The 12,569-nt window shown below is 35.9% G+C and overlaps 1 protein-coding gene across 2 annotated transcripts in view; it reads right to left on the reverse strand.

Moving 5' to 3' along the window:
• Positions 1-12,283, reverse strand: part of SOGA3 (SOGA family member 3) — a 475,986-nt gene extending 463,703 nt beyond the window's left edge. For both annotated transcript variants that reach the window (XM_044064129.1, XM_044064121.1), the window contains exons 1-2: positions 11,581-12,283; positions 10,991-11,215 (exon numbers count right to left, since the gene is read on the reverse strand). In XM_044064129.1, the coding sequence (XP_043920064.1) occupies positions 10,991-11,215; positions 11,581-11,718 (363 nt within the window). In that variant the 5' untranslated portion in view covers positions 11,719-12,283. The remainder of the gene's footprint in view (positions 1-10,990; positions 11,216-11,580) is intronic.
• Positions 12,284-12,569: the final 286 nt, after the last annotated feature.

Here is a 12,569-nt window from a genome sequence, read left to right on the forward strand (position 1 = left end):
TGGCCTGTACTTCAGAGAAGTAGATGCCAAACAAGAGCGGTCCCAGGACTGAACCCTGAAGTACTCCACTTGTAACTTGTCTGGAGCTGGATTTGGAGTTGGCTACTTTTACAGTGTGGGTTCTATCAGTAAGCCAGTTAGCAACCCATTGGGTGATGTAGGGATTAATGCCCAGCTTAGTAAGTTTATCTATGATTCCAGAGTGGGGGGTGGTGTCAAAGGCCTTGGCAAGGTCTAGATAGGCTGTGTGAACCACCTTCCCTTGTCCATGGCTCTGGAGACTGATTCGAAGAAGTCAATCAGCTTCAGGAGACAAGATCGGCCCTTCATGAACCCAAACTGGGTGGGGTCCAGTGTTTGAAGGTTGCCAATGTCTTTGTTTATAAGTTCCATGATAATACGCTCCATGGCCTTGCAGACAAGGCTCGTCAGACTGATGGGATGGTATTTTCTGGGATCCAAGGTGGATCCCCCCTTGTGGAGTGGGATAACTGTAGCTCTGCACCACTCAGTGGGCACAAAACCTGAGGTGACTTAAATATGCCAACATTAGAGATAGATAGGGCTCAACAATTAGCAATTAAAATAGGAAGATATGAGATAAAAACAGTGATATATAACTAATCCATAGGAAAGTCTCCAGGTATTCTGGTGGAAATTTGGAATTTAGGAGGGAAGAACGTGACAAAGAACTGGAAAGTGTTGTTTAACAGTATTTTAAAATGAGGGGAAGCACCAGCATTCTGGAAAAAAGCTGTAGTGTCTGTAATAACTAAAGATGATAAAGACCTATCAGATCCAGCTTCATATAGGCCCGTTTCAGTTTTAAGCTATTATTATAAAGTGTTTATCTCTATAACAGGTAAAAAAATGGCAAATGTGTTGCCAAAATTGATAGATATGGATCAACATGGTGTTGTAGAGGGGAGACAAACATGTGACAAAATTAATACAGCAATGATGATCCAAAGACATGTAGAATATAAGAAATACTGCAGTTGTTAGTGGGTCTTGATATAGAGAAAGTATTCGATAGAATAAACTGTGATTTTATGAGTAGGGCAATGGAAACATTTGCATGTTAATTATGAGAGTATATGAAGGCTCAGAGCAGAAATCAAAGTGGGAGGGCTCCTTTCTGATATGTTGTGCCAGAGCAAAGGAACCAGGTAAGGTGTTCTCATTCCCCTTTATTTGCTTTATATTTAATGTCATTGACTAAGAAAATAAAGGACTCATAAATTCAAGGATTTAAGTGGTATGGTAATGAAGAAATTTGGCTTTATTTGCAGACAATATTATGTTGTACCTGATAAAACCAGAAAAGGACATAGTGTTGTGGAAAATTCTCAAACAGTTCCAAGTTTTTTGGGATATAAAACTAATGAATATAAAACAAAGGCTATAGGTGGAAACTATGTACCCACACATGAATGGGTTCCATAATACCTATATTTACAGGAATTAATAAAATGAAGTATTTAGGAGTATGGGGTAAAAAGTATTTTGTTATGACAGCTAAGGATATGTGAGAAAAGACTAAACAAAAGATAATACAAAGACTGAGAATCTGGAAACTGTTGTCTATGAATATGGTTAGCAAGACACAAGCAATAAAAATGTGTTTAGTCCCCTTAGTTTTATACACAGGTCTGGCATATTTTTTATCAACCAGAGGAGAAGTTGCAGATAGTAATTAATAAAGAGTTCAAGGAATTTATCTGGGAAGGGAAGAGGCCAAGAGTCAGGTGGGATAAGTTGATCCTTCCAATACAAGGTGGTTTAGGATTACCTGATTTGAGGGGATTTTTAGAGCTAACCAGTTAAACTCATACATAATACAAGCAGAAAGCCACAATTCAAAGTGGAAAGGGATGATAATGAAGAAGGGGAAATTCAAGAAATAAGGAGAGGGTGGGATTTTGGATGCAGATCCTTAAGGAGAATAGCAGCAAAGTAGCAGAAAGTATTCTAAGAACTAAGCCAATATAAAAATGGAGAAAGGAGATTCTGACGATAGAGATGACTGCAATTAGGGGTATAGAGAATAGCAAGAAGGAGCTGGAATTTACTGAAGAAAACTTGCAATGGAACCAAGGTATTGGAAACAAATAATTAAAGACAGAAAGGTAACAGAATGGGAGGAGGCAAAGAAAAAAATTGGAATGCAGGCTAGAGATTGTCTTTTCCATCAGAGATTGATATCAGAGTACAGGCACAGGGAAAAGGATAGGGGAATCCTAAGTGAAAGACCTACAGGAATAAAGTTTTTAAATGAATCTAGAACAGAAGCAGCTGTTTAAAATGGATAATTAATAAGGCATATAAAATATTGCACGATAACTATAGGAATCAGTCAGAGAAGGTTAGAAAATATTGAGAAGTCAGATTAGATAATTCACAAAGTAAATATAGGAGGATATATATATGTTCCCAAATATGCAACAAAGTCTAGAAAATTTAGCATCTTTGCTTGGAAGTGTTTGCATAGGTATTTTTATACCCCAAGCAAACTCCAAATAATTTTTCCTCAGGTAGATTTGAAATGTTAAAGGTATGATGGAGAAGAAAGAGGCAGCTACTAGGACATGTTTTGGGAGTGTAATGAGTTGGCAGACTTGAAACACTCCCTACAGAGTAGTTGCCAGAAATATTAGGTGAGCAAATGTGTGTAACTTAGAAAATATTTTTTTTTATCTGGGATATGAGATCTGAATTGCTTAAACATCGTAAGATCTTGTTAAGTTTCATTCTGGTTACTGCCAAAAGAGCAATTACTAGGTAATCAATGTCTAAGCCAACTGTAACTAAAGTACTGAATACTGTAAAATAGATAAAATAACTGGAAATGGATCTTTAGAAAGGGTTGGAGCAAACTGCATAACATGGACATTGTGGGAACAATACATACAGGTTTAGGAGAAGGCAAAAACTGAATAATTTATGTAATTTTGGATTGATTATATTGTAAAAAAAGAATATATGTAATGTATAATGTTTGTAAATGTGAACTTGCTAATATGGTTTCTTTACTTTTATATAAATGTAAGTTTGTGTTTTGTCACAAGTGATAATCCAATGCTAGGAGGCAATGGGCATCTATGACCAATCTCCTTATTCAGTACAAATGGCATTCAGAATTCTGCATGGGGACCCATATCACTTCTAAATAATGACTACAAAAATGTAATTTCTAGACTGTCAAATAGAATTTAAAAAACATAGCTCGGATAATTATTCTGAACCAAACTGTTTTTATTTGTATCAAAGACAAACTCATGATAATATCAGAAGACTATTAACATTAATAGACTTTTTAAATGATAAAAAGAAGACACTCTTCTTATTAGTCTATATATTACAAAAGACTTTGACTCTTTGAATTGGAAATATTTATTCAAAGCCTTAAAAATATTTGATTTCCCTACCTGTTTCATTTCTTTTCTTAAGAATATTTATATAAGTAATAAAGCTTATGTTAAGTTACTTCTATTTACATCTGAACATATCTTTCTGATTAAGGGTACCAAATAGGGTTGCCCACTTGCTCTTGCTTTTACTTTTTTGTACTGATTCTTTTTCTTTTGAGTGTTTTCATTTTTATTATCAAATATTTTTAGGTATACTGTATATACTGTACATAGTTGTTGAGGTTCTCTTCACTTCTTGTGGATCATATTATTATTACTTGTAATTATACCAATTGAACTACTGTCATGTTTAGCAAAAAAAAATTTGCTTGGAATTTAGTCATTACTTTTTGACCCCTACATATTGCTAGGATTCTCAAGAAATTTCTACATAAATCCAAAAGCCAACAGTATGCTCATCATATAAAATTCACTGAATACTACCAAATGCCTTCTCTGTATCTAAATATACAATCACAAACTCATTCTACTCTATTTTAGCATGTTTCATTAACAATTCCACTTCCAAATTATTATCAAAAGTTTATCCACTACCTGCAAACCCACACTGATCTTTTTCTATCAACTGGGGTACACATATCACTAATCATGCTGCAATGATAAACCAAGGTTTTAAGCTATTTTATCTAATACAGATATATGCCTATAAGAGGTAACACACTTGCATCCTTTACTATCTTCCTAGAATGAGATATATTTTTGTTCTCCAGGACAAAATTAAACTGGTTAATCCAACATACAATACTTATTTTCTTACTTACTTTCTATAACACAACTGTTAAGCCATCTCTACATAGCATTTTGACCAAAACCTATGTATGCAATGATGCTCTGATAACAGACACATGATTACCAATAATGAATATGCGATGGCTAAAGACTATGATCTCATGATCTGCACCACTGTCTACCAAATAATATGTGATAAGTGACTAGCATTAAGAACATAGAGTAAATATGTAATGCACCTTTGGGTAACCGCCAGCACTTGCCACACCCAAATAAGTTCTCCACTATGCAGCTGCAGATCAGTTATAATCACTGGCTCCTGAGGATTCCAACCACCTCAGACTGAACCCAGAACCTTCCAGTGCAGTCTTACCAACAGTAATTGAAACTGTCCAAAATTATTTTGCACACAAGCATACATAATATTTTACAGGATGGATTAATGAGGTCTCTGAATACCAACACACTTTCTCTGTTTTTATGCTATCAATGCAGCCAGACATTTCTAGCACACGAAGAACATACTTATTTACCCATAAAATAACCATCCATTAAGGATATGGATGGTAACAATAGCTCAAGCACTAATTTTTCTGCAGACAAAAGATAATAGTTAAGATTACCCCATTTTAATACACAAAACCTTAAGCTAGTAAATAAACCACCAATCACAAACACTGAAACTGAATAACACAATTATTTATTTACGATAAATAAAAACGGGCAATGCAATTTGTAACATTAAGTATGCAAACATCTTTACACTCAAACTAAGAAACATTGAAGAAATGGGTTTATACAGCCATATAAAAACAACAAACAGGACCAGCACTAAGGTTAACCACTTTTGGAGATAAAAGTCCAAACCAGTAAGCAATACACACTGAAGAAGGGCATCTGCCCGAAAGCTTTGTGGTGTTGATTTTCTTGAATAAACCTTGAATATTACTGAATATGCTCAACATGTCCAGCTTTTGGAGGTTTTCTGCTTACTGGTTTATACAGCCATATACCATAAAGAAGAATTCTAACTAGCAGTTCATCAGATTCTGTCACGACCAGTAGCTAAAAAGGTTGACTGAATTCTAACTGCCTTTGATTTTTTCCAAATTGACACATCTCTGAACGGGAGCCCAAATAAAGTAATATATTCTTTTAACTTGGTATACCATATAAAAGATTACTAAGCTTTGAATGCTGTACATGTCTGGTCATCTCAGAAGCCTGTATCTCTTTTTAAGAAATCTGCTGTATTTCACTGAAAGCAATTGCTATTCTGTATAGCACCCATTTTTCATGTTGCAAAGTTTATTGGAAACTACTAATACAGTCTTACCAGCACACATTTTATTAAAAATAATAATATTTACCTCAGTTTAATACAGATGGCTGCATATTTTTTGAAAATCAGTTGCAAACTCCACATATTCTGTCACATTTGTCTCCCTGAAGAGACAAATTGCTTTAGCAAACCTCCATTTCTCTTCAGCTTCTACCTTTTCCTCCATTTGTTACCAGGATAACCACCCCAGCAGCCTACTTATTAGCCAACCTAGATAAAGTCAGTTTAGACAAATATCATCATATTCTCCCCAACATGTCTGCACTAAATATAATGTACAAAAATACACTTCACACATCTCTGCTATACTTAATGGATTCCCAAATAAAGTATTATCTTTATGCAGCTCCTCTACTACTCTCATTTAAACACCATCATAATCTCAGAGCTAGGGATTTTTGATAAAATGGTGGGTTGCAAATGCACTTATCGCCATGGGACTGCCTCCAAATTTCTTGTCCAAAAATGTTTCTGTTTCCTGATTTAATTTATCAATTTACCCTAACAGATTTCTGCCATCTTAAAATCTGTTTTCAACCTCTACTAATTCATTAATTTCAGTTAAAACATCTCTGCTTTCCCCATATGTGATCCACATAATCTTTAACCTCATACCTCAGTTCATCTTTAAATGTATCCCAAACTACTCCTGAGAGATTTTCATTCATGTGTAACTTATCCACCTTAGTGGCAAGTAATCTTTTCAACCATTCAACAAACATATCCTTTCCAAGCACACAATATGATAGCACCAATGTTTCTTTTTTCTAAACTAGGACCACCAGACCTACCCAGATATCACCCTAAAGGCCCATGATCACAGATCACAAGTGAATGAGGCTGAGCTCTTACCAATGTAATCAAAAATGCATGTCTAGCTGTAATAAAGTTTTTTTCTGAGATCTGGAAAGAAATTGCTAGATACCACCAAGACCCATAACCTTACTGTAACCCCCATGTATCTTTCCAAACTAGGAAGCCATGCAGCTTGAGTTATACCTCTCACTTTAATGACACGAGTAATTGCATTCCGGTATTTCATGTATGCTGCCAGATATACTATAACCACCATCACCAATCTCTTCTTACATCAAAACTCCTTTTTTATGGTATCTAGTAGCACATAAACACTAAGTATAGATATCCACATTTGTCCACTCTAGACATTTATTCCTACATAACATCCTTAGTCAACTATAACAATATCTTCTAAAATCAAAGCGTATAATTAACGAAATGGAAGCATCACTCCTCTCTAACTTGACCCCACCCTCAAACCAACAGCTTCTAAATAATACTTCATGTTTCTGTTTACAAAATTAACTTCTTTTAGTGTTGCTGTTTAAGGCCTCAAGTTTGCTTGTGTCCCACAACTCTATTTTTCATTTTTGGACTGATTCATGCATTACTGTTCCATATCACAGCAATCATGCCACATCCAAAAAAGACCCTTTTACCAAGCTGCACCCTCTATAGGTATTCAGTATCTTTTTCTTAAAACAAAGAAAAAGACTTGCTGAGTAATACATTCCGTAAACAAATTAACATTATGTGGTTTAAAACAATTATTATTTGTGTATTTATTTATTTATTTGCAATGTGTTAACTGGGAAGGTCCACTGGGCCTTTCAGAGCCCATTTTCAGTGGAGGCCCGGGGAGAAAAGCTCCTCAGTGCAATAATGAAAGTAGAATTTTATACATTGATAGTATGCAACTAACAAATAATTGGCTTACAAAGTGAGAAAAAAGTTAGTATTGAATTAAAAAAATAAAAATCCTAGCATCATTAACCTCAACACCAACAAAATATAGACAATATTAATTTTATAAAATTGGAGACACAGTTACATTTTAAAAACTATAGTATACTATGTGTCAAACTAGCCTCCCTCTCTGGAGTTTCACTGTCTTATAAATCTCCCCACCTGCCCCAATATCAGTGTAATAGTGGAATTCATCTTGCAAGATAACAAACTAACTAGTTGCCTGTATGATGCTCAACCAATTCATTACCATTAAAACACTATTCTTCAGTAAATGCAGAATACATATACATGTTCTGTGCTTTGCCTTCAATGCCATGCATCTATTTTTACAGCTATTATGTAGCAACATTTTAACACTGTAGATATCCATGATTCCAAATCAGAGTATAATTCTCTGCAAAATGTATTACTTTTTATGTAGCTCTCAATTATAAAAACAGTGCAATTCCCCTTCCCCTGGAAGCTTACACTGATGTTGCCATCTCTCACCCACCCCCCATGAAGCATTCTTCTACCAGTATGAAGAGTCACCACTTAAAAGTAAAAATCTACAACCAAACAAGTCAATTCATATCTTATGAAGACTTATGCACACCCATTTCTGATTCACGGTGGCCCAACCAGCCTGGTTATTTACAAGAACACAGGCAACATCATTAAATTGTCCCCTTCAAAATGAACTAATACAATGTTCATCATTTACCATGTTCGGTATCCAACATATTCTTTGCTCAGCCAACTGGACTATTTACAGTCTGTGATATTTCCTGCTAGTCCACCATTCCTGCTCAAAATTCCAGAAATGTCTCCTGTTAATCTAAGTGCTTTGGGATTTTAAATGTACCTTGGCCACTCCTTTCCCCTCAAAGTCAAAGCCTTAAGTGATTCTTCACACCTCTCTTCAGTGGCCCACTGATCTCCTGAATCTGCTTCTGTCTGGAGTAGATTATACTTCCCGTTAGCTGACAAAGCTTCTTCTGCATCCATAAAAGTCTTACAACCCATGTGGAAATGCATCCTTAATATGGCTAAATACAACATATGAAATTTCAATCTCTGTAGTCTATATCCTTTCATGCATTCAATAAGTAAAACCCTTTTTACATGCTTGAGCACAGTAGTCATTTTCAAAAAAAAAAAATTTATACCCTACTTTATAAATCTTCTCTAGTTGCTACAATCATATTAAAATTTACCTTTAATTTTATAGGTGTCAAAACAAACCAACAAATGGCCTGCATACTCTACTGCAGCCCATACACTAGGTATAAACAAATGATTGGTTAATGCATTTTGAGTTGGCTCTCACAAAAGCCAGTCTAAGTCAATTAAGTTATAGTGGATATAAGTCACACAGTTCAAACCTTCCTGTTTCTTAGGTATGTCAGTTGCATGAATATATTTCCCACAGGTTCTGCACTCCATAGGTTCATAGGTTCATAGATTAGTACTAAGCTAACTGCCCTTGCGAGCCATTTTAAGCTTAGCCAATTATCCCTTGTGAGACTCAAACCCTGCACCTTATGTTTGTAAGGCAAACACCTTAACCATTAGGCCACCCTCCCAACCCAGGCTCATTTGTTTTTCTTTTAACAGCTCAAGTTCCCTTATTATAGAAAAAAATGCACATTTCTCTTTTAAATCACTGTTTTCTTATTGTAATTGCTCAGTAGCCATTACACATGACTTCGAGGCCTCTGTAACATCTTTCATTGTGGTGAATAGCCAGTCACTAATTCAATCACTGTGCACTTTCTCAGCCTTATCATTTCCCATTTCTTTTTGCACGTCCTAGACTGCAGCCATAGACTTATCATATTCCAATGTGCATTCTGCCACCGTATTTAATTTCTGTGGCAACCACAACACATTGACTTCTTTCCTGTTCTCTTTCATGATTTCAGCATATATTTAATTTATTTTGTTTGTTGTTTTTTTATTATTGTTTCTTTTTTGAATATTAATCATATTAAATTTGAATAAAAATCTTTAAAAATATTATTTCAGTACACATACAGTTAATCAAGCATCAACCACCATTCATCACAAAAACTTTAACAACTTATGAATAAAGCAAGAGATTGCAAAACTCATTTGCAACAATGAAGACATCTGTCCTTTATTGCATCATCACTGGAAGTCATGCAGAAATGTTCCTTTTGAGCACACAGCTTCATACTGTGACCTGTCTTAACAAACAGTTATATAATGAACACACCTATCCAAATGCTGTTCCTTAAACACTTACAAAATGTATGCACCATTTTGTGGCTGCCCCACAGCCATGGTAGTATTCATTTCAGAGAAATAATGTTTGTTTTTGTAATAAAATGAGCACAGATTTTGTGCTAGGAGTCTGCTTTAAGATAGTAATGCAGATTTTGTGATTGCTGTAAGATATAATGGTTCTAAGGGATATGACATGTTTCAAAGAATGATGTTTTGACAACTACTCTTTCATTAGAAAAAATGGGCAGAGGTGCATTCAATGAATAATAATAATAATAATAACAATACTAAATACTGCACTTCAGATGCAAAGCACACCTCACCACATATACATAGAGGGGAAGATATTGAACATCAAATTTAATTTTAACCAAACTCTAGGCATTTTGGGGTTAATGGCCATCAATTATTTAATAGCCTTAAACAATAGTGGTCCAGGCATAAAATTTTAAAGCATAATGACTATGCATCCTAAGCATCTGTTTTCACGTCAGCCATGTAATACTGGCCACATGACCTGAATGCTGCTGACAGATTTCCTCTCATTATTTTTTATTTATTTATTTATTTTGAAAAAACATCTCATGCTAAGAGCAATGCTTTCACATTTCAGACTGCATTTTCTTACCTAAAAATTATCCTTGTACTGCCACATATAAGCCATGTCCTGATAGATATTTTATGCAACGTGGGTACAATTCAATTTCTTCAATGCTCAGTATATTAGATTTAAAAAATGTCTTGCATTACTTTCTTAAAGAACTGATCTAATTCTTTTTCACATCTAATACTCATTACTTTATCCATTTTTTGGTACTGAGAAAGCTCACACCCCAAGATGTTTGTAGCTCTGTCTTCCTTCCCTTCCACTACATTTGCAAAACAAATCTTTGGTGGCACTAGTATCATAGCAACTGCAGTGAGTGGTCACTCAGAGAGAAGAGTGAGTAGCTCAGACATATACCCCAGGAAACATAAAAAACTGGACGACAGAGGCTACACTGGGGATGGGTTCTTCCAGTACAAATTAACTAATGTTAGTACTGGCCCCAGCTGAAACAAACACAAACCCATAAAAGTTTGTTTTGGTGACAACAAAAAGTACAGATCACAAAAAATTGTGCAGACACTCTGTCTAGAGATTTATGAACAGAACAGCCTGAATGGGAAATGACAACAGTGAAGCAGGAACTTCAGTTGGAAAGCCAAATGATGCAACTATGGCAGCCCCATCAGATTATTTGGATGCAGAACAAATTACAAAACCATTGTAAACATTTAGAGTGATGTAACAATATTGTACAAAAAGATGAATAAACCGATAAAATATGCTTTGTAGTGTCTGATCATAGCAATGACTCAACACATATACATTAAGCACCTTACATTGCCAAATAACCAGACAGATAACCAAGCACCTTTGTATTTTCGAGCGCCGGGTCCATTCACCAGAGCTAAGGCAACCACGCCCCAGTTTCCAAGCCAACTTTACCTTGAGGTCTTGTTCTAGACTTCTGAGCAGCTCCCCGTCAATCTCACCGGTTTGGGCGTATCGCATCCTCTTTCTCTCGGCCTTGCGAAGGCGGTACTGTAAGATTCGGCAGTTCTTGTTGGCTCTCTCCAACTCCCGGCGCATGTCTTGCAACTGACAAGCGTCTTCCTCAAAGAAACTGTCTCTCATTTCATCCATTTCGGTTCTCAACTCATCGATTTCATTCTAATTGCAAGAAAACCTCTAATTAGTACTTTCCAAGTCCACATTACTTATTTATTGTGGAGAGGCCATTTATTAAGCTTTCCACTAGACAATTTATGAGAGAGAGCATATTGTACTTTATACTCACATTTAAAAATGTAAACGTTCTAAATAGTTGTAAACAGTTCTGCAGCATATATAATACGGTCAAATAAGTAATTATTCATTCTGAACTGTCATGGCTAGACTCGAAGTTCCGGACAGTTGAATACAATATCGTAAATTATACTAAAATACAACATGAACCAAAACACTATACTTCACTGAAAATATGCAAGATTCATTGGAGTAAGGGAATATGGGTTATTATTAATCTAAATCCTCACCCTGAGATACTCGTTCTCTTCCCTGAGCTTCTCCACCTCATCATCATCAAAGCTTTTATCTTGCTGTGTCACACTCTCCACGGACGCCATTGGTAACTGCGGCTCGTTTCCTTGTAAAGCTACAGTTTTTGTGCGCATATTTCGAGCCTAAATCACTCTGTTTACCAGAAAAGACTGACAACTTTAATCGGTAAGAAAACAAGAAGAAATCTCAGACCTCCCGGCATGACAAGTCAATTCTTGACAGCTTCCCCAGTACTGCCCACTTCAGCAGCATTACTGGTTCCTGTAGCTTTTTGTGAACCCCTTACCCACTTCAGAGTGATGCACTATGCAAATCTAGCAACACAGGAAATATATTATGTATTTAATATTTACAAAGATGGCCGTTGCTGTCCGTCGGTGATGTTCAGAGGTGGCCTCCGCCCTGGTTACAGTTGCAACATCTGATTCAGCACCCAGAGTCTGGACAGCTACCGGCAGTGCCTGTAGATCTGACTGTCTTACTACAAGGACCAGGCTAACTGTAGGCTTCCTTTACTAATAATACGCTTAAATTCGTGACTGCACTAGTAGACTGTTTAGCTTTAAAACAGCCCCATTGGCGATCTTTACAATTAAATTGTGATTCCTACAGTTTCCAAGTGTGTTGATCATCGCCCTTCCCCCGAATCAATTTACTTGCTTTTGTTACAACAGGGCAAGAGGAAGTGACGTTATTTACGAAGCCTCCTAATGCACTTAAAGAAGCAGTATAACTTGGGTAAAGCTCATTGAAGTGCTACGTTGTTCATCGATCAGGCAATTTTAGGTTCTTTTGTAAAAAAAAAAAAAAAAAAAGGCTTGTTAGTGTTTTCCCCACATTGGTGGATTTTTTTTTTGCATATTTTTATAGCAATATACATCTTTACATCACCGGACCCACATGACAACGGCAGAAAGTTATTGTCTTAGCTACACATTAGTATGTTTGCGTGTACTTTTTTGCA

This window comes from Protopterus annectens, chromosome 1.part0 (genome assembly GCF_019279795.1).
Source record: "Protopterus annectens isolate FY-2018-M chromosome 1.part0, PAN1.0, whole genome shotgun sequence".
NCBI classification, from domain to species: domain Eukaryota; kingdom Metazoa; phylum Chordata; order Ceratodontiformes; family Protopteridae; genus Protopterus; species Protopterus annectens.